Source organism: Gavialis gangeticus, unplaced genomic scaffold (assembly GCF_001723915.1).
Source record: "Gavialis gangeticus isolate Ggan-Ray unplaced genomic scaffold, GavGan_comp1, whole genome shotgun sequence".
NCBI classification, from domain to species: domain Eukaryota; kingdom Metazoa; phylum Chordata; order Crocodylia; family Gavialidae; genus Gavialis; species Gavialis gangeticus.
The window spans coordinates 12,854,856-12,881,851 of record NW_017729015.1 but is presented as its reverse complement, the minus strand read 5'-3'; the positions used below and the strand labels follow the sequence as shown (position 1 = coordinate 12,881,851).

Below are 26,996 nucleotides of genomic sequence, written 5' to 3'. Positions count from 1 at the left end.
GAATCATCAAAGCTCTCCGAATCTTTTTCGAATAGATTCAGAGAGCTTCGAATTGATTTGGACCTTTTTACTGGTCCCCTGATTTGATTCAGATTTGGAGATTTGGCCACCAAATCGGGCCAAATCTCCTCTGAATCAAATCAGCACCCGAAGCTTTGCACAGCCCTAGGCACTATACCATCTAAGGGTCTGTTTTTCAGGCAGGACTCAGTTGCAACATCTTTTGCCTTGAAGTCATTGTGGGCAAAATTCACCCGTGTGCACAAAGAACATGGAGCTAAGCACAACCTTGCTCCTGCCTTAAAGGTGCAGGTGGTATGTAAGGAGTGCTAGCCACACAGGGATGACTTTCAATCCAGAAGAAAATATTACCTTTTGCAGCAGTAGAGGGCAACAGTGACACATCTGTCTGGCCAAATTCCAATCTGGATAATTACACTCTTCTGCCACCTTGATTTTGTAGAATCTAGAAAATAGTCATCTGATGTGCTTTTAGATAGGAGCTTGTTTTTCATAATGAACCTTTCAAAACTATTTACATCTCAGGTTAAATTCTCAGCTGAAGGCTGGCAAGAGAGACATCAATCAAGCAACACCTAATGAACATCCAAGCATGGCAGGCATTACACCACAGTCAAACAAATAGGATATCGGTCAGTTTTATTAGATGAATCTAATTTGTTTGGCAAGGGGGGAGAGGGTTATTAAATGGTTTCACAACTAAAATGAATTTTCATGCAGTGACAGGTCATTTGGTTCTAAGAAAATCGACATGTTAATATTTAGATTCAGGATATGGTAGTGCAGTAAAGGACACCGTTTCTGGAGTACTCAATCACCCAGCAAAGACTGCACGGACATAAAATCTGCAGCATCTGCTTTCGCTGCTAAAAGAGCTGTCTACAAGTTAGCAAGTGGTAAAAGGAGGAGAGGCTTGGGCAGACACTCTCTAGGCTACCTCTGTTCGGCTGATTGTATTATTTTGTTCAATATCTTAATTAAAGATCTGGAAGATGGGATGGAGTGCACCCTAAGCAAGTTCGTGGATGACACCAAGCTGGGGGGTGCAGTAGATACACTGGAGGGTAGGGCTAGGATTCAGAGTGACCTAGACAAAATTGGAGGATTGGGCCAAAAAGGAATCTCATGAGTTCAAATAGGACAAGTGCAAAGTCCTGCACTTAGGATGGAAGAAGCCCATACACCAGTACAGGCTTGGGACTGACTAGCTGGGCAGCAGATCTACAGAAAAGGACCTGGGGGTTACAGTGGGCAATAGGCTGGATCTGATTCAACAGTGTGCCCTTGTTGCCAAGAAAGATAACAACATGCTGGGCTGCATTAGTAGGAATGTTGTCAGCAGATCAAGGGAAGTAATTATTCCCCTCTACTCAACACTGGGGAGGGCCACATCTGGAGTCCTGTGTCCAGTTTTGGGCCCCCCACTATAGAAAGGATGTGGACAACCTGGAGAGAGTCCAGCAGAAGGCAACAAAAATCATTTGGGGGCTGGGACACATGACTTATAAGGAGACACTGTGGGAACTTGGCGAAGTTTGGAGAAGAGAAGACAGAGGAGATTTAATAGCAGCCTTCAACTCCCTGAAGGGGGGCTTGAAAGTGGCTGGAGCTGGACTGTTTTCAGTGGTGGCAGGTGACAGAATGAGGAGCAACGGGCTCGAACTGCAGCAAGAAAAGTTTTGGCTTCTGTTGGATATTAGGAAGAACTTTCTCACTAGCAGGGTGGTGAAGCACTGGATCAAGGTTATCCAGAGAGGTGGTGGACTCTCCATCCTTGGACGCTTTTAAGGCCCAGCTGGACAAAGCCTTGGCTGGGATGATGTAGTGGGGGCTGGTCCTGCTTTGAGCAGGGGGTTGGACTACGTGTAACCTCCTGAGATCCCTCCCAACCTCATTTTCTATGATTCTATTGGTATTTCCATAGCATGTAGGCTTCTCAGCCACAGACTAGGATCCCACTGCACTAGGTGCTGTACAAATATGGAACACAAGGTTGTCCACCCTTTACCTATTTTGTCCACTTAGATCACAAGCTCTTTGATGCAGACGCTTCCCTGGCCAGGGACTTCTACAGCACCCAGCAAAACAAAGCTCCTAGCTCAGTTGAGGTTTTAAATATGATTGTAAAAACAAGTGAAAAAATACATAATTTTAATTTCCTGTCTTTCTGTTCTTATCTTTGGGAGGTTTAGCTTAATTGCTTTCCCAGCCAGACTATAATGAGGCACACTTCAAGTTTTCCTCCTGAATCCTTTTTTGGTGGGGGGTCAATAGAGACCCTTCAAAGTTCTTATATTCTAGTTGGCATCCCATCGGACCAAGTAGTTTGTCTATTAAAAGTTAGTTTAGTTGACGCTCTCACGTATCAAGAGTCATCTTGTTAATTTGCAAGAACCTTCCCAGAAGGTTATCAGCTCCAATTCACTCCTTAGTGACATCTAAAAATAATAAAATCAGACATAGTGTTATTGACTTGTATTACTCAGTGGTGTTTCCTTCACTATCATTATTCTTTATTAGCTGTATTACAGTAGCAGTATAGTGTGCTGGGTACTGGGTATGACAGTCCCTCCTCCAATAAGGTGCAATCTAAACTGACATGACAGAGATAAGAGTGGAGGAGGAAGCATCATTCATATTTTAAATGACAGGCAGGAGAAGCTAAAGGTACTTCTGTACTGTAGATATAACCTGGGTAAAGTAGCCAGTCCTGATTTCTGTACTCCACAGCTTGCCTGTTACTGGTACCTGAGTGAAGTAATGTAAAGCCATGTCTCTAGGCCCAAAATACTCTTATGTGACTTATCCTAAGGCACATATAAAACAGAACAGAAACTTGAACCTCTCTCTTAGCTTCTGTCCAGTGTTTTATCCACCAGACTATACGGGAAAATTGAGCCCTTCTGGGCAAGCATTCTTATTAAGAGAAACGTAGCTCATAATCACTTGGGGAGCATCTCTTGTTGCGATGTACCAGGAAAACAAATCACAGGGGTATTTTATCCATCAGGCTAAGTAGCTTGGTAATCGTTTAAGTTATCAGATTTGCTATAACCTCTTTCGATCCTCTTTTTTTGTGGGGGTGGAGGAGAGGAAGCTGTAAAATATACTGACGTGGCTGAAAGAGAGCTGGTATAAGGACCATGAGATTATACAGAAGGAGGAGAATAATTCAAGAGGGGAAATAATTCAGGCTATCATTGAATCTTGTCCAGCTAGATTCAAGTATCCAAAGCCAGGCAGGGAATATTATAGGGACAGCTGTGTAATATCCTGGGACATTCCCTTTGAGATATACTCAACCGGGTTACCTGGAAGAGATGGTTCGGATCCCCTAGTGAATCCATCATAGGTTTAGAGCAAGCACTGCGACAAGTGCACAGGACTCAAGGCTGCCTTGTGGCCCCTAAATGTTTGGATTTTCAGTTTTTGAGATACTGGCTAGAGACTCCTGGGCTCCAAAGTTTTTATGGGAGCTGGACCCCCACAACTGAGAATGGAGATTCAAATTGGGCACTGGAGGCCAGTATGCCCAAAATAAATGGGCAGCCTGGAAATGACAGCCAAGGGCCTTACATCAGCACTAGGAAAGACTCCAATCCAATGCACACATGCTCAAGACTTATTTAGGGATTAGCTGCTAGTTTCATCCGCCCTAGCCCCCTTTCATTTTAGATTGTACAGCTGTTGAACCTAGATGTAAAGAAAGCTTTAACTGGAAAAAAAAAAAAGCTCAGATCTACATATGGCTGAAAATATAGGTATTTCTTATTCCTTCCCCACCATGTGCTCATCCATTTTGTAGTCGACAGTGCCCAGGGTTAGGACAACCAGTTCAACCAAACCACATCAAGAAGAATTGAGGCAGCTACAGGCATCTTTCTGCAGTGTAAGAAAATGGTGCTGCCATCTCTGCTTGCTAGAATTTTATTTCTCACCTTTCAAGGAAATCTGGGCCCAAGGTCCCAAACAAAACCTGCGACAGCAGTTAAAAGAGCTGTAAACGTGTTATTTTATTAATATGTCTCAAATAGCTATTCAGCTTCTATTGCTCCACTTGACACACAGATGCTTGGCACTGCAATATCTTTTCACTTTAAACTCACCGTGGCTGCCCGAGCAACTGAGGGCATGAGCAGAATGAGGGTTTAGATTGCATTCTCTAGTGGGCAGTTTCATGTGTCAAGATGCGGACACAGTTTGGTAGATGTGACTGACGTGGCGACTGAGGTACTGATTGCTCAGGGGTTGAATGAATGGAACAGTTTCAGCAGTAAAGACTGGAAATATTTGCCTTCTGTCTGCACGGATTCTAGAGGTGTTTGAAGAGCATGTACGAACAGGCAAGGCAGGCAATCCTATTCACCGATGCTGGGTGGTATTTAAAAATATAACAAAGTCTAGGCTTTGCCACATTCCTCAAGTATTGCTGCGTAGTAGGTATCACCAGCACACAAAACACAGGCCTTGTAGAAGGAACCCAGATCCAGTACACATTGGCTGCGTCTACACGAGCGGCGGATTGTGCAGTTGTTACCGCGCAGTCGTTTAGTACTTGCATAAGCAACACTAAATAACTGTGCAATAACTGGTGTTCCTGCACAGTATTGTTGCTGCATGGTTTTTTCAGATGTTACTGTGCACTGGCAACGAGCTACTGCACAGTAATGTCACATCATGGTTAATGGCCACCAGCAGAGCTCTCCCTTGGGCGGGGCTAGTCGGGGTGACCGCCCCAGGCCTCATGCTTTTGGGGGTCCCATGGACAGTGCTGTACAGGCCCTGCAGACGGTGCCATGGGTACATGCTGAGGGCACCACCACTCCGGGTGGCTGCTGTGAGCCACCAGCTTCATGCTCTGGTTGTCTGCTCTGGCTACTTGCCACCCCCTGCCTTCCTGCATAGGCGCCGCACAGGCTGATATGTCCCAGGCCCTGCAACCCCCTAGGGCTGGCTCTGCCTACCAGCACTACTGCACAGTAGCAATGAGATACTGCACAGTAGCATCTTGTGTAGACGCACTCATTATCCATAAAATTATCCTGCCCGCAACCCCACAATTATATTTGGGAGAGTGAGCCAGCATCTCCTCTCAGATGCTCTGCTCTGCTCTCCTCTTCCTCCCACTTCTTCAAAAGTGGCAAGACAATCCATCCTGCAGAGGGCAAATCTCCCCGCTGCTACAAATACTGGCCTAAATCTTTAATGCTGGAGGCTGCAAATGAGGGAGAAACAGTGGAAAAAACCCCAGTAATACCCAGATCACACTTCCTTTTTAGCATCTCTTCTCTGCCGCTGCATGACACAGGATACTGGGTAGGATGGACCTACTGCCTGACCCAGCCGGTAAATGGCAGTTTTTATGTTTTATGTACAATTTCATTCCCTTCATTCTTTACATATCAGTGCATGAGCACTGCAGAATTTAGCTCGTGATGTGAGGCTGCATCAATTCTTGCAAGGAAAACAGCAGTTTTAATTATACTTGCCCCAACCAAATTCACTTAATTTGCATGGATTGGTGCTCTTGTAAATATTTCTGTCATGCAATATTCTGCTGCTTCCGGGAGACACAAGAAATACTGCAGGATACAGGACAAAATTAGATGTTGTTTGTGTACATTTCTGGACCAGATTAAAACTGTTCATAATACTCATTAAATGAAATATGTCGTTGCAAGGTACTTAGATGGAATGGTTTATTTAGCCATGAGTCTGCCACATTACCAATAATTAGAATTCAGTTTTCATAAAGAAAAGACAGAGAGACAAAAGAAAAAGAGTTCCCAGCGATATTTTCAAGCTGAATCATATCAACATATTTAAAGAGTAGAAACGAGATTCAGTTCCCCCCCCCACAGGCAAAAATTATTTAAAAAAATGGGAAAAAATGAGTCATCTGAATTTAATTACCAGGCTCCGGGTACAGAAGGCTAGCTTTGAAAAGTGAAATGTAAATAGGAATCTTTGTAATTTTGCTTATGGGGCTGAAAAGTTTATTTCTTAAGAAGACTAAACTGGGTCCTGCAAACTGGTTGGAATTTATGTGCATGTCAGGAAGGCACTAGGAGGGCCAGACGCGTGGTGTAGGAAGCAGCTTCTGCCATGGATAGTAAGTCTGCCCATGCCCTGTGTTTCACTCACCCATGCAGTGCTACCATAGTGGCTGATCCACCTAAGAACTTCCTGCTAATCGCCCATCGCATTAGTTTTTCATTGCAGAACAATTACAGGGAAGAAAGTCACATGTTATGAGCCACTTATGACCTATCTGGAGGACACCAGCAGAGCAGAGGTGTTATGGCTAAATAAAGACAGTCAAAAAGCCTGAGGCTGAATTGATTCAATCTTTGCAGGTTAGTCTAAGTTGCACTGATTGAACCAACAAGCAAGTGAGCAGACATTCACTTTTGATTCTGGAAATGCAGCCACATGCCTGCAGCAGCCCAGGCCAAAATCTGGGAGACGCTAGAGCTTGCCTCTGCTGGAGCAGACAGCTTGGGCAAAGGCTAGCCCAGCCACCCTACAAGAAGGGGTTTGCAGGGGAGGTGCAAAGCATCCTGGGATGCTGGGGGAACTGTTAGTTAACTTGAATCTGGAGTGGATCTAGGACACAAATTCAATGAACCGATTTAACCTAAATCAGCGGAGTCTGATACTACATCCATCCAGGTTTATCTTAAACTGGTTTTGGACATTTTGAAAGCAGTTTATATGGACTGAGCTCCTGTTGTGTTACAGATCTGAATTGGTTTCCAATCCCTTACACTGGTTTATGTGTAATTTCTGTCCGTAGCCTATGTGAGCCTTTGTCACAGGGTTGAACTTCACTCTTAAGGAAGTATATTTTGGGACAACATTTTCCAAAAGCAAGTTTCATTCGCAAAAGGAACCAAAGCCCTTGGAAATACAGCACTGAAAGTCAGCAGCACTTAAACTCCTAAATTAGCTGGCTGGTTTCAAACTTTCTACCTAGTGTTTATTAATGCCCTCAATGTTAATATTTGGTTTTTACTCAGGTTTCCTTAAATGAGCATCATTTCCTTTTCCACAGGCTTCCAAGAGGCCTTACCGACACCCACGGGCTGAAGACTGCTTGCCTTTTATCCAACTGCTTCGAGCCCTACTGTACACACCACAGCCCATTGATCCTTACTGCAGTGCATAATAGCTAAGAAGTAATGGTGCCCTAAAATATTAATGCACGCTGATAAAAACAGTTTGCTCATAAAACAGCAACATCTAATTTTCAAAGGAGTCCAGGGAACAGTAAACAACTGGTATATGGTTTGGAAGCCGCTTCATATTACTAGATCCCGCACACTTAAATCTTATTCCCTCATAATTGCTGGGCAAATATAAATTACTTAAATGAATGTTATTTGCAGCAGTGGCAAAAGCCTTGTAAATAATCATAATTTAATCTTACAGCCAGTAATCCCAAGTGACTCCTTCACTTGTTTCCAAGGTTTAATTCTTCCTCTTCTTGAGGCAGGCTGGGGTCTAAGAGACCATCTAGCAGCAGCAGGAAGTTGAGTGTGATGTTGAGGGTGTGCAGAAAGCAGAGGATCACAGTGCCTGATGCTATGGAGATACCCATTTCCCTACAGGAGCTGAAGGGATTTTAGTGCTGCAAAGGACCCAGCTGGGAGTGACAGCTCGGGTGAGCTAGTGTGACCCTTTGTCTATTGTAATGATGTTCCTCGCATCACTCCCCTTGACATCTTTTCCAGCCTCCCCTTCCGCAGCTGCAGGGGTGATGTTTTGCCATTAAGAACCTTTCAACTAGTATCAAAATGCTACCTCCTTCGTTTCAGCTCCTGTCCTAACCAGCTGCTCCTGAGACTGGATGCACCTCATGACTTCTGTCGTTGTCAATCAAACACGCTTTCCCAAGCACTACATTCGCAAGCACAAGATAACAATGCTGCAAAAAATGTCTTCCACTTGTTAAGCAGGTTACTTCTCTCCGCTCATCCTTCCATTGTAAAAGATCTGTTAGGCTGTCTCTACTACTACTAGCCAGTTCAAGCGTTCCCTTATTTTGGCAGGACTTCGTTCACATCTGTGTACCGATTCCCTCTGTGGCACGTACACATTTCCCATCCCTGTGCCCTTCCACCACTTTAACTGCTGAGAATTATTTGCATCCAAAATAAAAGAATCAGGGATCTAAGAATACAGGAAGAGCATATTATGTCCTCTGCCTGGGTAAACTTGGTTATTCCCTCTTTCTAGGAGGATCACACAACCTGTTTCTTATTTGATCCTTGGTAAGAAGACAGAGGTATGATGAGTAAGCTGGCACGAAACATATGCACGCACGCACACATGCGCCCTCCACCACGACCGAGGAAACCTGCAGAGACTAGATCTCTTTGCCAGGGCCCAAACCCTGGGATCTTCCCCCTCTTATGTAGACTTCTCTCTCAGAGGCATGAACTTGCCCCTCCAAACCAAGCCTCTTCTTCATTTACAGTAAATTCCCTTGATCCTTAACTGATCACTTTTGCTCCAATACACAACACGGCTGCTTTCCTATCACCCATTTCAGTTATTCTTTTAGTCCTCCTCTTCCTTAACTATGCTTATTTTTCTCTTTATAAGTCATTCGTGAAAAGGAATGCCAAATCAATTAATTTATATATATGTAACTACTCCCCCCACCCTCCATGCACCCATTTTCAAGCTACATTAAAGATAACTATAGAAAACAGAAGACCGATCTCAACCCAAATTACTGAAAAAATGTGGGTGTTTGGATCCCTGGAGTTAATTCAGAACATTTCAAGAGCCCCAGAATTGGGGCTTAGGAAGTTAGGAGGTAAGACAATCTGGGATTTCGGGGACTTTCACCTGGGTTCATCTCTATTTGCATGCCAGACGGTGAAATGATGGGCTGCCTCCTCTCTAATTTTCATTCCCTTCCACTAAGTAGCAAGGGAATATAAAATGAAACCAAAGTCTCAGTAGACCCAAGTTTCGGCAAAACATTATTAATAATCAAACACAAGCTTCTTTATAACTTCTGAAACCATGGAACAAAGAATCAACCTTGTCAAATCCCCATGGGGCGTCCTCTAATACTTTTGGAGTTTCTGTTTTGCTGGATGCTCCATGTTCAAAAGGCAGTTGTCAAAGTACACGCTCCCTCTTTCCCTGGTGACACCATTGCCCTGACCACGGTGGCATTACTGGTAGATTGAGGAACTTGACCGAACTGGACATGACTACAGAGGAATACATTCCTCACCAATAAAAGGTGCCCCTTTTCCTGAAAGCATGCATATTTATGTAGCAGTCAGGCTAAAAACTTAGTAGAACGAGAGAACAGGAATATTTAATTTTTCTCTGCAGCCTCCTGTACACAGAACAAACCAAACTGCAGCATATCTGCCACAGGTCCAGTGACAATAAAGTTAACTGGCTGACAATGTATTTAGCCATAATCAGACAACATGTTCAGAAAAGAGAGCATCAAGGCCGCTGTTGTCCAGGTTTTATTATTTCGGTGACCCAAAGACACACCACAGAACCCTTTTTTCTCTGGGCATGCTGCAAAAATACAGGCACTTACCACAGTAAGTGCAACAGGCACTAATCATAGTAAGTCTTAAGCAAGAAATTGGGACAGGGAACCCACATGTAAAATGTGTCATGATTATGGATTAGGGAAAAAAAAAATCTTCAGCTCCTGGAAGTGTCATCATGCTATTTGCTCAGGCACAAATCAAAGTGCACACAAGCTATCCCATGAATATTTAACTTCACAGCTGAAATTCTATGTGCACAGATTTAATTAGATACAAGTGTGTAAAAAAAAATGCAAATCACTGACCAGAGTGATGATCCCTCCGTTCCAGTGACTTCTAAAAAGTCATATCCATCTTCTAACTGGAAATCCATGAAAACCAAGGCAATGGTGTCTCCAGGCTCCGCTAGAATAGTCCACGTACAGTCTGCATTGTTGCTGTACTCTGATGGAAAATGAGGGCTTGAGATAATTCCACTCTGTCCCCGTAATGTCCCTCCACAAGCATCATCAGCTGAAAGGTAGAAAACACACATAATGAGCCTTTTGCTGGAAGGGGAGCAGAAAACAATTGTGCCAGCAAGGAGCTGAAGCAACAGGGTCTTTGGTTTTTGTTCTTCCCTGTAATATGTTAAAGCTTTCAGGAGGAACAAAAAGTGATTCATATGCCACGTTTGAGATGACAGGAAAATTATGATCGATATTCTCTCCCAAATCCAAAGGGGGACAAGACAGTTTAAAAAAAAAAGGGGGGGTCATTGATTGGTACATAATGACAACTCACCACAGGCAGCAGAAAAAGGAATAAATCAAACAACAAGCACTGTACAAAGGATAATACCAGATTAACAGCAGATTGGCAAAAGCAAGTCTGAACAATTAAAGCTGATATATATTGGTTATATTAGACAGATGCATATTGGTTTATTTTTAATTTTCTCACAGCTCTATCCTTGTACTGGCATTTGATCAAAGAAATCACACAACTCCCATTGCACACGCAGAGAAGCATCACCCAAAGACAAGGAGATGAGTTGCTATACACGTGTCACGTCCAAGGCTCGCAGTCTGCCCCCACACGGAGCAATCCTGCAGATGCCATATTCTGGCATGACCTTTGCAGGTGATGGGGAAGAAGCACAGAAAGAGGAAAGTATTACTTTGGTGTTATACCCAGCTCTTCCTTTCAAGCCACCAGAAGATGGTTCCTGATGCGGGAATGTTAGGAAAGCGAGCACTGGTCACATTTTACGGCATCCCCCACCCCATCTCGAAGCTCCTAAGAGAAGCCAGTGTTACTGCAGACAGCCCTGTAGATGCCCAGTTGCTGTGGACAGGCGGTATTTTGTTGATTTTAGAGAAGCAAGGCTGATTTGCATTAGTGGAGTGTCTGGCCTGTTGCAGGTCTTTCCCAACAAGGGACCTGTTACACCGCTCCGATGATGATAGGGTAACTGTGTAAGAATAAACTTCACGTTTCTTTTTGCGTCATTGGCCCCTAGCTTAGGCAGGTGGAATACAGGGCTATTGATCTAGGTATCTATGCAGCAAAGAGGACCCCGCATGGCATCTGCCCCTGCGTGCACTGCAATCAAAATATATGATGGAGCACAAGACTTTACAAAGGAAAATGATTATAATACAATCAAACACTTCATTTAACTTAGGGGTGAGCAAAATACGGCCCATGGGCTGGATCCAGACTGCCAGCTGACTGCATTTGGCCCATGGGCAGGTGCCTGCCAAGTGAATGGATCTGGCCTGTGGATGGGTGGTGGCTCTGGCAACTGCATGCTGCCAAGCAACCAGGGCTGCTTCTGGTGTGCTGGGTGCTCTCTCTCTCTCTAGGCTGGGACTGCCACCAGCATGCACGCATGAACCCGCCTGAAGCTGTAGCATGACCCTCTGCACACCCCCACCCTGCCCCCAAGTCCAGATCTGGCAGCTGCTGACCACATCCACAGCTGCCCAAATGTGGCCAGCAGCTTCCAGGTTGGGGCTCTGGGCATGGGGTGTGCAACAGCTCTAAGTAGGTTCAGACAGCTGTAGCACACCCCACCCCTGAGGCAGTGGGACGTGCTAAAACTGCAGGCAGGTGGACTGTGGGGGCAATGGGGGGCATGCTAAAGCTACAGGTGGGTTCAGGTTTTCATACTGGTCACAGCCCCAGGAGGGAGGGATGGGGAGGGGGAGAGAGACATGGCTCTCGGTAGGTCACCGAAACTCATTAAGGAGCCCAGCCCAAATAATTGCCCACCCACGATTTAAATTGCACAGCCAACTAATAGCAGGTAAGACACGCACTGAAAACCTGGAGGCATCCTGACACCATGCGAGTGGGCTCATGATAAGATCATATAGATCACAACCTTTTTCTAAGTGAAGAGTCTAAGCCCAGTCTAAGCCCAGAGGTAAAAAGACAAATGAGAAACATTTAAAGGGGCAAAGCAAAGAAAGGACCGGGGTTACAACAACATACATTTTTGGAATTTCACTGCTTAGTCATGCACGCTGCCAAGGTTTCCGAGTTGTTTTAGACATTTGTACATTTGGTTGGTTAAACCCTTTAAAACCCATCTGCCTTTTACCTCTTGGGTTATTGTCTGCAACACTCTAGTATCAGAACTGACATTAGGAGTGGTCTTATAGGTCTTGTAGGAGTCTTGTGCTAAATCTTCTATATTTTCTGTGCCTCTGGCACTTCCCAGATTCTGAAAGTGGCTCAGCATCCATTAAGGGAAAGGTTGGGGTGCGGAGGTCTTTCAGTTTTTAGGACAGATGCTAAAAATTGTCACTAGAAGCCTAATTTTAAGGAGGAGCCAGGACTTTGTTGGCTTAGTTGGTTGCAACATCTTGGCCATATGTGTGAGTCTCCCCAGATTTAAAAGCCTCTTGCAACTTTAACTGTAGTCTTGCTACAATTCAGCTAGTGTGACATGCCCACACATACCGCACACATAAGCACTGGTGTACACGGCCATCAGGAATTACGTAACCGTCCGGTGGCCCCGATCCCGCTAGTCCACTCAACTGGGTCGACCCTTACAGGCACGTGAAATCCGGCAGGAAAGCCACTGAGGTCAGCCTGAGCACAGGGACCTGCCTGCAAAAAGTCCGTTTCAGGGCAAGAGCGACTGGCTGGAAAGGGCTAAAACAAGAGGCAACTCTGTGACTCAGAGCACAGTTGACTGGGTTTCATGCTGCGATGCTAACTATGTAGAGCCCTGTAAGAATTATTGGGGGAACATTGCACTTAAAGTCATATTTCATGGTTATGCTAAAGCCATTAAAATACAGCCTTCAGGTGACATCATAGCCATGAATTATTAATCAGTTCTGTTTTAGCAGCTGGCAGTGGAAACTGTGCTATGCCTATTAAGAAACATAGATGTTGAGGGAAGCAAAGCCGTATTAGGTCATTCAGTCCATCTCCCTGTGAGTGGAGGCTTATTCTGTACTGGGCATTTACTAATGATGTGTTTAGTCTAATTTTAAACATTACAAGTGGCAGAGGTGCTACCACTTCCCTGGGGAAGTGCTTCCATAGCCTAATGCATCTTACTGTCACGGGGGAAAAAAAACAAAACCCTTCTTGACATTTTGTGCCTAAGTTCTCTCTGTAAATCCCATCCTTTACTCCTAAATTATAATCCCCTTAGATAACCTCCTTAGCTTCTTCTCCCTCCTTGCTGTCTTCAAAGGACAGAGAAACCACAGGCAGTTCAAAGATATTTTTTTCCTCCTTCCCCTGCCAACTGAGTCCTTGTTTTCCTCAAAGGGACTTGTTTCAAATAGACAAAAAGTTTCCAGCCCGAAGCAAGTTGTTGGCCAAGCCTATAGGGCAGAGAGGTGCTCAAGAGCTGGCGTAAGTCGGCACACCAGGCACAGCACAAATGCTGCTCTAATTCATTACAACCATTTCCGCCTCTCTGCTTCCACTTGCAGCCTGCTTTTCCACTCTGCCTGCTGTCTGCTTCCGAATTCCTTCATCTGCATCTCTCTCCTCCCAACACAATCTCTCCTAAGCAGAATGCAAATGTCATGGAGTTTATGCTACAGTTAAAATGCTAAACCCACATTCAAGCTGAAAATTAAGCAAAAATAATTCTGCTTTTTTTTTTTTTTTTCCACTTTTCAAACTTCTCTTCCCTTCCATTTCCTTAATGAGCTTCAGGTTTTGATGCTTAAAAGGCAGTCATCCTTAAGAAACCAAGCTGACTTGTCATTAAAGCTCAAGACATTTCCAAACAAGAAATAGGATCTGCTATTTGTTACAGGCACCTTCTTTTCCAACTAAGCCTCAGGTTAAATAATAATAATAATAATAATTAAAAAAAATCTCAAGAGCCTAAATAACTTAAGAGCCTAAGCCTTATTTTCAAAAGTGACTTGTGTATGTTCAAGCCTAAGCTCCTTTAGCTCTCAACAGGTCTTTGGTTCCAAAGCCAGTATTGAAAATGAACGTGGGAGCTTCTGAAAAAATTTACCCTTAACTACCTGATATATACTTAGGATTACGGGTGAAATTTTCAATGATGCATAGGGGAAAGTGGTCATCAAAATCTCTTAAAATTAATTAAATATGTGTGTTCCATGCACTCCTAAGACCTTTACTTTTATAACAGTTGCTTCTCCACAGGTAGCTAGCATGGGCATGCACGACGTGTGCTCAAGACTGATTTTTTTTTCTTGATTAGCAATATTGTCAGTGCCACAAAAGACTCCTGCTCCATGTAAGGGCATGAAGGGTAGGGTTGACAGTCCCGTTGCAATTTAAAGGACAGGGTGCTGAGGACTTCTGAAAAGCAGGGAGGGAGGGTGCACACCAGATTTACGCTCCCTACAGTACTTCTAAGACCATAGTTATTATAGGGCAGGGGGTGTCAAACATTTGGTCCGTGAGCCAGATCCAACCCCCAGAGCCATTCTAGGCAGCCCACCAGGACGATAGGAGTTAGGGGCATGACTGGGAGACATAGTTTGCTGCAGTTTTCAGGCCTCCAAAGCCCCTCTGGACATGGCCATCAGCAGCACACGGAGTAAGTGAGGGGTCCACTTACCCTGAAGATGTTTGGCCCCACTGCCACCAGATCCCTGCTGCTGCCACCACCGGAGCCCCGCCACCATTACCAAACCATCCTGCCTGGAAGGAGCCCTGTAATCAGGATCCAGCCGGGGCGTGATTTGGACATCTCTGCTCTATTCCCTGTATATGTGCCATTACGGATCCACTTGTGGGTGACCAGTAAGAAGCATATGCCTTGGACGGCAGCATGAGATGCTTCATCTTTAGTCAAGCAGTTGCTGAAGTACTGCTCTCCCGTCCTTGCTGTCTAATCTGTGTAGAACAACAATGCTGAGGTCCCACATGGGAGTTGGATTAGAGGGCAAATACGAACAACTTCCCTTGAGGAATTTCGTGGCTGGATCATGGAAGGATGATCTGGTGTGACCGAACTGGGGCATGACCCATTAACGTTGCGGCAAGGTGGATTTTAAAGGAATGAGATGTCCTATGTGTTTCAGGAGTGAGATATAGTTTAAGATCTTTGGTATTAGAGCCCTTGCAAGGTCAGTAACTTTCTCTGTTGTCCATCTGGAAAATATTTCCATTTGAAGCAGTCTGTCCCTTGCTCCAAATAAGATTTCTCTGAACCAGCAAAAGCATTCTGCCAGAGTTACTCAACTGGCCAACACGGAGTCTACCAGATTCAGTGAGCATGGGATATAGCTATCTTACTGGCACCGCAGCAGGCAGATGCAGGTGGGCAGGGGCACAGGGTGCAGTTTGGCAGGGAGGCGGAGCAGCATGGTGGATAGGGAGGCAGGCGGGTGGATAGGCACTGCTGCTGTGGGAGCAAGGCGAGTGGACTGGCACAGGCGCCAACCTGCCAGCACGTGCCCAGCCTGGGTCCTCCTGAGCAGCTGCTGGAGGTGCAGGGGCAGGCTGGGCTGAGCACTGCTCCCTCCTGCCAGGGATCAGCTGGGGAGGGGTGGGGGGAGAGTGCTCCTGCGAGCACGGTTTGTTCATGTGTATGTGAGTGCGTGCGTGCGTGCGGGAGGGTGGGCAGGCATGCGCTTGCGTGTGTGTGTGTATGTGTTACCCCCCTGACCATGGCGCCCTGGGCAGTGACCCATCCCTAAGGCCAGGTCTGCTTACTGCAGGGGTGGGCAATATGTGGCCCGTGGGCCAAATGCAGCCTGCCAGGCCATTCTATCCGGCCCATGGGGCCCCTAAAAAATTTAGAAAATCAATATTTATCTGCCCCTGGCTGCCTGTCATGTGGCCCTCGATGGCTTGCCAAAACTCAGTAAGTGGCCCTCCACCCAAAATAATTGCCCACCCCTGGCTTTAGAACAGTACATTCAGAAGGCTAAAAGATGGATAAGTAGTCTCTGGAAAATATACAGAAGATCTCACAGTTAAAACTGTCTCGACTAACAATGTTGCTATTGTGACAGCTAGACTTATTCCCTAAAGCTGCTTACAGAAGTTAAACAAAAACGGTGCCTTACTTTAAACGTAGCACACTCCTGCACGTAGCTCAGCGCATGCCCAAAAGAGGCACCCCATTAGTAGGACCCAGCTCACTCAATGTGTGTATAGTCTAGGTGCTTTAGTGGGGCTTTTGGGTCACTTTTATCTAATAGCTGATTGAATGAGCTTTGCCAAAAAGCCCCGACTGAAGCACCTGATCGAGGGTGGAGCCGCGGCAAACTAATGCGCTGCTTCTTCTGATAAAACGTGTTGGTTTTTTTAATGTCTGTAAGCAGTCTAAGTGATGCTGGATATTATCCTGGGATATCTGACGGGCCATTATACAGAATATTCTCTGTGGCTGTAAGCAACAGGGCTAGGAGCCATGGCCTCAACCTTCAGCAGGGAAAATTCAGGTTAAAGATTAGGAGGAGCTTTCTGACTATGAGGATGGTCAAGCATTGGAACAGACTACCTCAAGAAACTGTGGGATCTCCATCCTTGGAAATTTTTAAGAGCAGGTTAGACAGACACTTGGTTTAGTCAAGGACAATCCTGTCTTGAGCAAGTGACTGGACTAGATGACCTCGTGAGGTCTGTTCCAGCCTTGCTTTCCTATGATCTCACAACAGGCAAGGCTTCTCAGACAAAGCATCCTCTTGAAACATGGGCTTAGCCCAGGCAGAAAAGGCGCCTGCTTTTCCTGTTCTTAAAAGTAATGAACTGCTTTGCAGGATGGGCAAAGCCCGAAGCCCACGGGCTTTTTATGATTTTGTATTTTCTCTGTAAATGTTTGTATTTTATTTGTAAATATTTCTCCATGTAATATATTTTGCAATATATTTTTAGGATAAATATAATAAATAGTATATCAACCAATTAATAATTAAAATTAAAATAATGAAAATAAATTAATTGAATGATGTGAAGTATGTATTATTGATATATTTTTGTAATATATTTTATATATAAAAAGCCCATGTTTTGGGGTTTTTTTAATTATTTTGTATTTTACTGTTTTCACTGCAGGAGACTAGGAACTGGGGGAGTGTATATAATGTCTCGCCAGTGCTGTTCTGTCCAATAGTTGCTTGATTTATTCAGGGAGGTCAAAACAGAGGAAAAGTGATTCTGACTCCTCAGAAAATGTCTGAAGGAGCTCAGCCTGAACTAAGAACTAGCAGGTTAGACAGCAGATTTGCAGCAAGATGGAACAAGAGGTGATAAGACAGAATTAATGGAGGGTCACGGTTACCCACACAACCAAGCAGAAAAAGGACACAAACACAGGCCCAACAGAAACCGCTAGTCAAAAAACCCACACACGCATGTGCACTCCTGCAGCACAATCTACACTAACACATATTCAAAGTACTCAACCTTCATTACACCAACCCCGCACAACTTCTACACCCGAATAATGGGTTTCTGTTCTTCCCCAGGTCAGTACACGGCAACCTAGACACCATCATACTTATCATTGAACCATTTCAAGTTCCAAGTTATCTATAGTACAGCCTCATTTATGGGTTTTTTTCCAGTTAAACATTCAGTAAAATGTTTTAAAAGGAAGTATTATGACATTTAAGAGCATCGACTCTTGACTTTAAAGGTCAGATTTTCCAAAATTATAATTGCACCCATAAATTTGCATTCTCCGTGTTTTCTAAATTCAAACCCCCCATTTTGGTGTACAGGGTGGTGGATGCATGGGCCAGGGAAAAAGGGAGATGTCCAGGTATATAAGGGACACGAGCAGTTTTAGACGCTGCCTGATCTGCCCTGCAACTGAAATGTTGTGCATGCAAGTCATTGTTCTGGGATGTCAAAAACTCTGGTGCGGAAAAATGCAATTTTAGAGACTGGTGTAATCCTTTTGAAAAATCTTGGCCCTAAATCTTTTCAGCCATAGCATTACCAGTCAAAGTTAAAAAAAAAACAAAAAACAAGCGGAGGAGATAGGAATGCATGCAGTCTGCAGCTTAGCAAAACATTATGCAGCAATTCACACACACTGCCCTCCTATAATGAGCTGTGAGCTTCAGCTATTGGAAAAAAAAAAGAAACAAAAGAAACCTAGAAAAAAAAGTTGATATGCCACTAAGGCTGAAGGCATTTACCAGTTAGAAATGGAATCTGCTGCTTGCTACAGGTTATCTTATTCTACAACTAGACTCTATTAGCAGAAGCTATTAGAGCAAATAAAGTAGGAGGATCAAGAGAAAACATGGGCAGGAAGATAAAGGAAACCAAGAATTAATTTGACTTGTATTGTGGCACTGTGGCACTTTTGCATGTATGGCATTGTCAGATTCCTTGGTATTTATTTACAATGCACTATGAAAAGCCTGTTAACTTTACAATGCATATTATAAAATACCATTTCTGATGCTTTAGTCAGGGGCTCTTGGGCTTTACAGTAAAAACACCTACTTTTAAGTGATTAAAACTCCAAGATATAACTCCAAGAAAAAAAGAATTCCTCCTAAATGAAATGTATCATAGAGGTTCTCTGAAGTGTCACACAGCCACTTATATGCTTTTATGGGGGGGTGGGAAAGTAGGATTTAGGAGCACTGCTTTGTACGATCGGTCTAGAACGGAAGTATCAGATGCTTCTCAGACAAGACGAGCCCTGCTCACGGTACAAGCCACCGTCTGCAGGGCTGGGACTCGCAGCTTCTCCTTCACAACGCTGGAAAAGTCAAAACCATCCTTTCACTTGCGCCAGCTCCTATTTCTCGTGACCATCTGCTATCCAACTGCAGGCAGTCATCCGAACACGCAGAATGCAAAAGCGCAGACACATGCTTCTCAGCCAGGCATGGCAAGCGATCAGATTAAACACCTCGGCTATTAAGTTGCTGTTGTGTTACATTAACATACTATGTGTGTTGCATTAGCACCTCTGAGCCCCAGGGAGAGCAAAGCCCCCCCCAAGCGAGGTGCTCCACTAATACACCTGTCCGCGAGAGTCTGAACACAGACGAGGCAGACCAAAGGCTTGAGTGGAACTGGAGCCATAGCAAGGAAAGGCAACTTCCCCAAAGTCACGCGGCAGGCACATCCAAGAGAACGTTTCCCACTGCCTTACTCACTGTGCCACGATGCTTTTCTAAAGTTTCAGCCTTTCCCTAATCCCATGCTCAGGATTTACTTAGCCTAACCAGGCAAATAATGTCAGATGCTTCCCTGGTCGCAGTGATAGGACTTAGATCCTCCAGTCTCAGACTAAAGGCGTTTAAGATTCACAGCCCCCCTTGGTAACTTTTCAGAATCTACTGGTACCCTATTTAAAGACTAATTTATTTCTTGCAGTGCTTATACTTCCTTGCATCTTGTGATGCCCTTAAAGGATCCCACGGGGTGACAAGCAGGCAGGGGACCCCTGAGAGCATAGCAAGAAGTGGTGCATAGTGGCACAGGCTGCTCGGTGGGTAGATTGGGGAACCTGGTCGGTGGGGGGCGGGATCATTAGCTCCCTGAAGGAGGCAGAAGGGGGGTGACAGTGGCCAATGGTGTAGAGGCTCGTGCCAGATGAGGGTGGTGGGGGTAGGACCTTTTCATGCTCTGCTTTTTCCATTGTCCCTGCCCTCAGTTTTTACTTGAGGGGATAAGTAAGGCCCTTGCTGCTGAGGGTGCTTCTCCAAGGACTTGAATGCCAGACCACTACCTGTGGTCCCTCCCACCAGCTCTGGGAGCAGCAGGAGAAGGAGCTGGGCTGAAAAAAAGATGCAGCCCTGTGTCTGCCCATCCAATACAGAGCATGTTGCTCACAGCACAGGGGTGGTTGGTGCAGGGGCTGCGCTTTGCAGCACAGCTTTTCCCTCTGCTTCTCCCATGCTCCTGGAGCTAGTAGGAGAGACCACAGGGAGACCTGCTGGGAACTGGAGCAGACATGGGGTGCCCAGCATATGGATGAACCAGTGCTTGCCTCCTCACACAGGAGCTGGGCACCACAACACCCTTCAAAGGATCTTGTGGTTCCCTGGTTGAGAATCAGTGCCTTAAAGGATGAAGTCAAGTAGGTAAGAACAAGAATGAGCCATACAGTCTTGTGGGTGATCCAGTAGCCCCCAGCCCTCGAAATCCGCAGGCAACATGAGACCCTACAGTGCTGTTGGTCACCAGAAACTAAAGAGTTAAAAGCGGAGTTGATAAGGAAAACAAGAGTATAGTGTTGCCCCACTTCTGGTAACGGGTCTATAATGGGGGAGATACCACCGCAGTAGAAAGCAGCAGTCATCACATAACGTGTTGAACACCTTGCCAGGGTTGTTTGACCCCAGTACTTTTTCCTGCCATGGCAGGGGGTTGGACTTGATGATCTGCTCAGGTCCCTTCTGACCCTAAAAACTATGAAACTATGAAATGTTCAGGCAATACTGAGCACATGAAGGATACTCCTGGAGGAGTCCTGGTGTACTCTAATACCAATAACAAAGGTGAACGAATGCGAAAGACACCAAGGTCCCCCACGTTGAGGAATAATACCACCCAACTTCCAATGCTAGATTCCCTCTGGCTTTCTCACCCCCAAGGATGCTTCAAACTATGAACACTTCTAAGACGGAGGCAATGGGGATAGCTTCAACAGCCCTTGTCCTTACTTGAGCATCTTACCGCCTATCGCCAGAGAAAAGGAGACGGTGTACTAAAAGTAATGGAGGAAGGGGAGGATGGTTTTTTATTTGCTCTTAGTACACAGAGGATAAAGGAAGATTTCTAGCTTCCTGGAGGACAAATGAGTTCTGGCCACAAAGGATGGGCTGGATTTACTAGCAGGTGCAGATATACATAAACTTATTTCAAACTTTTCTTTAATAACCCCTGAAAAAGCAATGCATGTGGAAGAGAGGTATCTATTCTCAGTCAGCTAGTGTTCTGTAAGCCACACAGCCAGCAGAAAGGCAGACAGGATGAGGCCATTTGCTGCTTCAATAATGCATGGGAAGTCTGAGGAAAGGCAATTTATTGTAAGAATGCTCTCCTCTAGGACAGCCACTGCCAGCACGGCACAGGCTGCCTTTAAACATTATTATCGTCAGCGGCTCCTGCATCAGGAAAGGATGCATATTAAAAAATGTGAAACGTATTTCTGCAAGTAGCAGAAATACCTTTGGCTGGAGGCACAGGTAGAGCTGGCCGAACACAGACAACTCTTTCCTGATGTTGCGGTTACGAAGCAAAGATAACATGGAATTCAGTAGTCAACATGCAAGGAGTTTTTTTTTTGCTGTTGCTTTTTCATACCTGGTTTCCCTGCCCTTGCACAGTAATAAACGTGTACTGGGGGGGACTTATTTAAAGCCAGTTTCAATGGCACCAAGTCGCCTACCATTTCTGAGGCCTAAAACAGACAACCAGCTTGACTCACATTTGAGCATCCTGTCTCACAGCAACTTTGCAGAACTTACAGACGGTGAAGACCATTGTCCCACGTGAAGTACCTGTGACTCACTCAAATTAACACTTTCCCTTGGAGCAATAGTGGATAATTCAACTTAATTGCCATTTAAGCATAGTGTGTAAAAGTCTGTGCTGTGTCTGTTGGGACACAAATCATACCCCAGCCAAATCAGCGCCACATTAAACCGGTTATCTGTTTTTAGCCTAAAGTGACTACAAATTTGGGGAGGCCCAAGTTTAATAGATAAGGACACAAGAAGTGCCATACTGGGTCAGACCAATGATCCGCCTAGCCCACTATCCTCTCTCCAAGAGTGCAATACAAGGAGAGCATTGACCAGGATATCTCTAAAGTGATCTATTCCCTATTCAGTATCCTTCCTGTCTACCGTAATTACTGGTTTAAAGATGCCAGAGGAAACATCTCCAACCATTCTGTTCAAGCCTTATTAATAGATCCATCATCCATGAGTTTGTCTCGTCCCTTTTTGAACCTGTCTCTATGTACGTCTACCACCTCCTCTGGCAATGAGTTCTGTAAGTTAACAACGTGTTGTGTAAAACAAGTACTTTCTCTAGTTAGTTTTAAACTTGTCACCTAATCATTTCAGCAGGTGTCCCCTAGTTCTGGTATTCTGGGACTCAGTGAAGAACAGCTCCCCGTTCACTTGGTCCACACCCTTTATGAGTTTTTAGACCGCTATAAATACTCAAGACTTTCTAAGGGTGAATTTAAATGAAGGTATGAAGCCTCTGGCCTCTTAAAACCAGGCCCTTTCAAAAGCATTTTTCTCAGGCACGCAAAAGCAAGGAGATCACTTAATTGCTCCACACTTTAAAAAAATGCTATGCTTGGGACTGCATCTGATCCTCATATTTCAAACCTGCCTATAGCCAACTGGGATCTGGAGGAAGCTAACCTCCTGAGAAGTTTATCTCCACATTGCCTAGTGGGATGTTCTTGTAGTTTTCTCTGAAGCAACTTGTACCTTGTCAGAGACAGACTATTAGACTAGAGGAATGAATCCACCCTAACAATGCCTCGATTCCTAATTAATTATTAAAACAAAACAAAATGAAAATGAAAAAAAGTCGCTGCTATGCTTTTCCAGGGGGAAAAGGCAGGCAAAAGTCCTATCAAATTCTAATTTTCGAGGCCACGATTGTCTTCAATGCATTTTCCCTTTGAAAAACGTTGGTGCAGATCAGTATTGCTCCATTGAAACACACAGCCCCCACATTTTTTAAAACTTTTAATTGAAAATCCTTGAAAAAAATTAACAACTTCTTACCATGAATAATGTATATATAAATAAATGTCCCTCCCTCAGTCTTCAAACAAACAGGTTGACGAGCTTGTTATTGTTAAAACATTTTAATATGTTCTTGAACAGCCCTAAAAACTATTTTGGGCATAATGCACTCCAAGCATCTGTCTGAGTTATAATAAGACAGGACACTTTTAATGAGATAATGCATATTTGACACGCTTAAATCACAGCATCACAAATGTTTTCAACTTCTTCAACTGGCTTAGTGAATTTTTACTCAGCCGCCTACTGAAGTCATAAACCTATCAGTTCTACTTAAATTCAGCAAACAATCTGGGCAAGACTTTTCCCTCGGCATGCATGGTTGCATTTTTGCAAACCAAATCCATGGAGACACATTTCAGAATATTCTGCAAGGGCTACAAATGGGATATCTTGGTTTGTATGAAAGGAAGTGACCTAAATTTGCCCTTAGAATTAAGTATGAACCACATCTAACCTGGATTTGTATGTTTATCAAGACATCTGTAATAAGTAATTTAACACTTTCTCCCAATGTTTGTGCTTGCAGGCTTTTTTGGGAATCTTAGGCAAAAAATTACAGGAGTTAAGACAACCAACACTATTGAATTTTAAAGAGATCTAGCTACTTGAATGTATCATAGTCTTGGAAGAAGAGGGACTATTTATTATTAATAGTAAGGTTAGGTATTTGACCAGTCAAATAAAGTTCAGTCAACTCACTGGTCAAATATTGGTCAACAATTGTAAAGAATTGATGATCGGTCCAAATAATGCATAGAAAAGGCATACATGTTTCATTGTGTCAAAAAAACAATAAAAGTCATGTTTTTGTTAAGAAAGCTACAAAAAAATCATTTGTTTTGGATAAATAATCTTTGATCAGTCAAAAAATATGCAGTCAATTGACAATATTTGACTGGTCAATTGACCAGCTTGCCAACCCTAATTAAAAGTAGAATTTTAGTAGAATCTAGAAACCCTGGGCATGGTCCAGGGACATAATGCACGTGTTGCATAAATCAGAACAAAAAAGCACCCTTGCGTTGAAGAATACTTATTCTAATGTAGTCTGCATAATAAAGCCAGTAGAACTTCATCTCACATTTCCCATAGTGGATGGGAATTACTCTTCCCTGGCAGCAAATGACACAGGGACCCAAATTTATTTGGTCATATCTTTTACTGGACTAACTATGTACTTGGAAGAGAGGTTAGTCCAGCTTTTGGGCACACCTCTCCCAGCTATAAAGCTGAACCAGTAAATATAACCGAACAAATCTTCCTTCTCTCATATTCCCAGGACCATCATGGCTCCCTACAACAGTCGTGTGGGGCTGATCATATCTGTCTCTTGGAGCTGGTTGTATCTGGTAGACAGCTGTCTAAACTGGATGCAGAGTCCCAAGCAGGATGGGAGAGCCAAGTGTTGAAATAACCTGAGAAAATATCTCAGGTGGGCTCCAGAGCTTTGTGGCAGGATTGAGCCATATCTCCTGGAATCGCCGCACACTTTGGAAGTCACACTGTCAAACCCTTGTGGGAGCAACGTGAAGCTCCAACATCTCAAAAAAGCCATTTCCCCCATATCATACTGGCTAATCCCTGAGGGTCCAGGATTCCTGAGGCCAGGTCAGAAGGAACGAAGAGACACGTGCATCCTAACCCTTCTTTGTCTCCAGCTCCACCACGCTTCCAGTTAATACCACAACCCCAAATTGTTTTAGCTTCTCCCACAGCTCTCAACCCCTCTTCCAGCGTCTTTGGATTCAATGCAGCTGGGAAGAGAACCAGAGAAAGCCGAAACAACGGCCCTGTGACGCAGAACCAGGAGGAAGACTATGTGCGCAGTCAGGAGGAGCCTGTACAAGGCTTTTTGACTGGAGGTTGTGAGAAAATCTCCACAAGAAATGCTCAAGCCCATTGCTTCATAGAAGTCCCCTCCAACAATCAAATATACAAAATGGGGCGACCTGGACAGGTAAGACCCCAGTCCTCCATTGAGGACCATATGGACATAAGTGGAGCTATACACTGACACAGTAGTAGTAGTTCTCTGTAAGACAGCAGAGATTTTAACTTGAAAGAGAGCCTAGGGCACACACTGCAATGATAGCAGTACAATGCCATGCACCTTCCTCAAACAACCCCATCGAGATTACAGGAATGTACAAACTCTTAAACTTAAGCTTCCCTGTCCTTAAAGACTTTCAGTTGCTAAAATCCAGCCAACATGTTTGAGAAAGCCCCAAGTTGTTATCCTAAAGCAAGATTTGAAGCACTGAGCATCTGCTACTTCTGCAATTTTGGATCCGAGTTGGGTTATTCAATCGGCCATGCTTTGCTTCTTATTGCTCCAAGTCTGTAAACCTCAGAAGGTGCCCTGTTAAGTGGTGGATGAAAGCAATACCATTGCCCTGCCAGCAAACACATCTGGAGTGCTAAAGTAAAACCACTGCACAAAATGGTGTTATTTTTATGGCAGCCAAGTGTTGAATTATGCTCTAAAGACCCGTTTTCTATCTTGGGATCTAAAGATACAAACTTGCTCTGTAGTAGGTGCTATTATCTAATGCCCATGATAAGGACACAGACTAAGAGAGGAAGTGCTCTTTACTGGTTTCAGGCAAGAACTGGGAGACAGATTTCTTGGGTGACTGCACCCGAAAGCTTGCTAAGAACTTTTTTCCAACTCCTCAGCTAGTCTAATGAAAGTTATCACATCTACCCAAAAAACCTTGGAAAACCCTTTCACCACTGGTGCCTGAGTTTCCCTGTATGCAACAAAGAAGGAAAACAACTATTATCACTACACTTAACTATAGGCAGAATGCTACTAGGCTGGCTGAATGCATTTTATCCTAGCCTTTCTCTCCATGACCCTTCCTGTACTGCCTGCTGTCTTGCATCTTGTGGAAAGCCATTTAAGCTGAAGTCAGTGTAAAATGCTACCAGATCACAATGTGCCATTGCAAATGATTGCACACTGTCTAACAGAGAGCATGACTTTCTCATATGCATGTCTATCTAAAGATGCCAACTTGAGCGCTAGGATAAACATCCACTCCATTCAGCCCAGGCTGCTTCAGGCCTCGGCCCTGGTTGGCAGAGGTGTGTGGATGCCTATTTTGAAGATCGCTATGAGGACTGCACATTTCTGGCTGCGATGGGTAGGTAGACGTTTCTTCTCTTTGTGGCCCTGGCTACCACCCATTCCACTCTTACCCTCCATCAGCACACAGCTTAGGAACAGGTCCATTCTTGCAGACAGAGAGCAGTGCATTTGATCCCTCTTCATTTGGTACGTAGCCTTCCCCACCTCATCATTAACTTGTAGGAGCAGAAGTTCATCATCCTCGTGTCCTTGCAAGAGGATGCTACTCGCTGCTGCTCACAACCAAGATCAGTGTCCTGATTTCCACCCCCAACCCCCACACACACTTTCTGCTTCATGAGCAAGGGTCTGTAATTCCCCAGAGAAGATTCCATAAGGAGCAAATTTACCACCTCTTGGAGCTCAGAGTCCAAGCATCAATGTTAATATAACTGCTTTCAAAAGTGCTGGCAAGCTGCTGCGTTAGCTACTTAAGGAAATCTCCACAAAAACCACAACGACATTCCAACAAAGTATCCTCCCCACGTCTGGAACCTGCTTCTGCTCATGAAAGTAATGCTTACCCATCATAAAACACACTCCTTGGAGTGAAGGGTGAGAGGAAGGATGGCTCACACGAGAGAAGAGTCGCAGGGTCTATACCCCCTTTATAAAGTAACGGTGCTCTGCTGGTGTGTGCAGAGTCCTAGCATATCAAGCAGATCCACTGATACTCTTTTCTGCTATGCAAGGTGCAGTGAAGCATCTCTCCTAATAATCTGGGTACTCAGGAGCCACCTCTGGGTTGAGAAAATCTGAAATGTATGCTAATTTAATAAGCTTCGTAATTCGGCTAACCTCACAGACCAGTGCTTCCCAAACTTTTCCTCAACATGACCCCATTTCCTAAGCACAGCCCTTCACTCCCACCTTGCAGCCCTCCCCCCCTCCCCAGGTGCCCCTCACTGCCCATCCACAGCCCCCTGGCTCTGTCAGTGCCCCTCACTCCCAACACGCAGCCCCCCACACTCCCGGTGCCCCCGGGCCAGAGCCTGCAGCCCCCCGTCCCCCACAGCAGTGCCCGGGCCCTGGCTGCCACCTGTGGGAAGTGACAGCTGCTGTGGTTGGAGCGGAGCACAGAGCCCGGCGCCCTCCCCTGTCCTCTCCCCA

General features: G+C 44.7%; 1 protein-coding gene across 3 annotated transcripts in view; it reads right to left on the bottom strand.

Annotated features, from left to right (window-relative positions):
• Positions 1-26,996, bottom strand: part of CSMD2 (CUB and Sushi multiple domains 2) — a 795,490-nt gene that overhangs the window by 500,704 nt on the left and 267,790 nt on the right. For all 3 annotated transcript variants that reach the window (XM_019512241.1, XM_019512243.1, XM_019512242.1), the window contains exon 5: positions 9,860-10,067. In XM_019512241.1, coding sequence (XP_019367786.1) covers positions 9,860-10,067 — 208 coding nt within the window. The remainder of the gene's footprint in view (positions 1-9,859; positions 10,068-26,996) is intronic.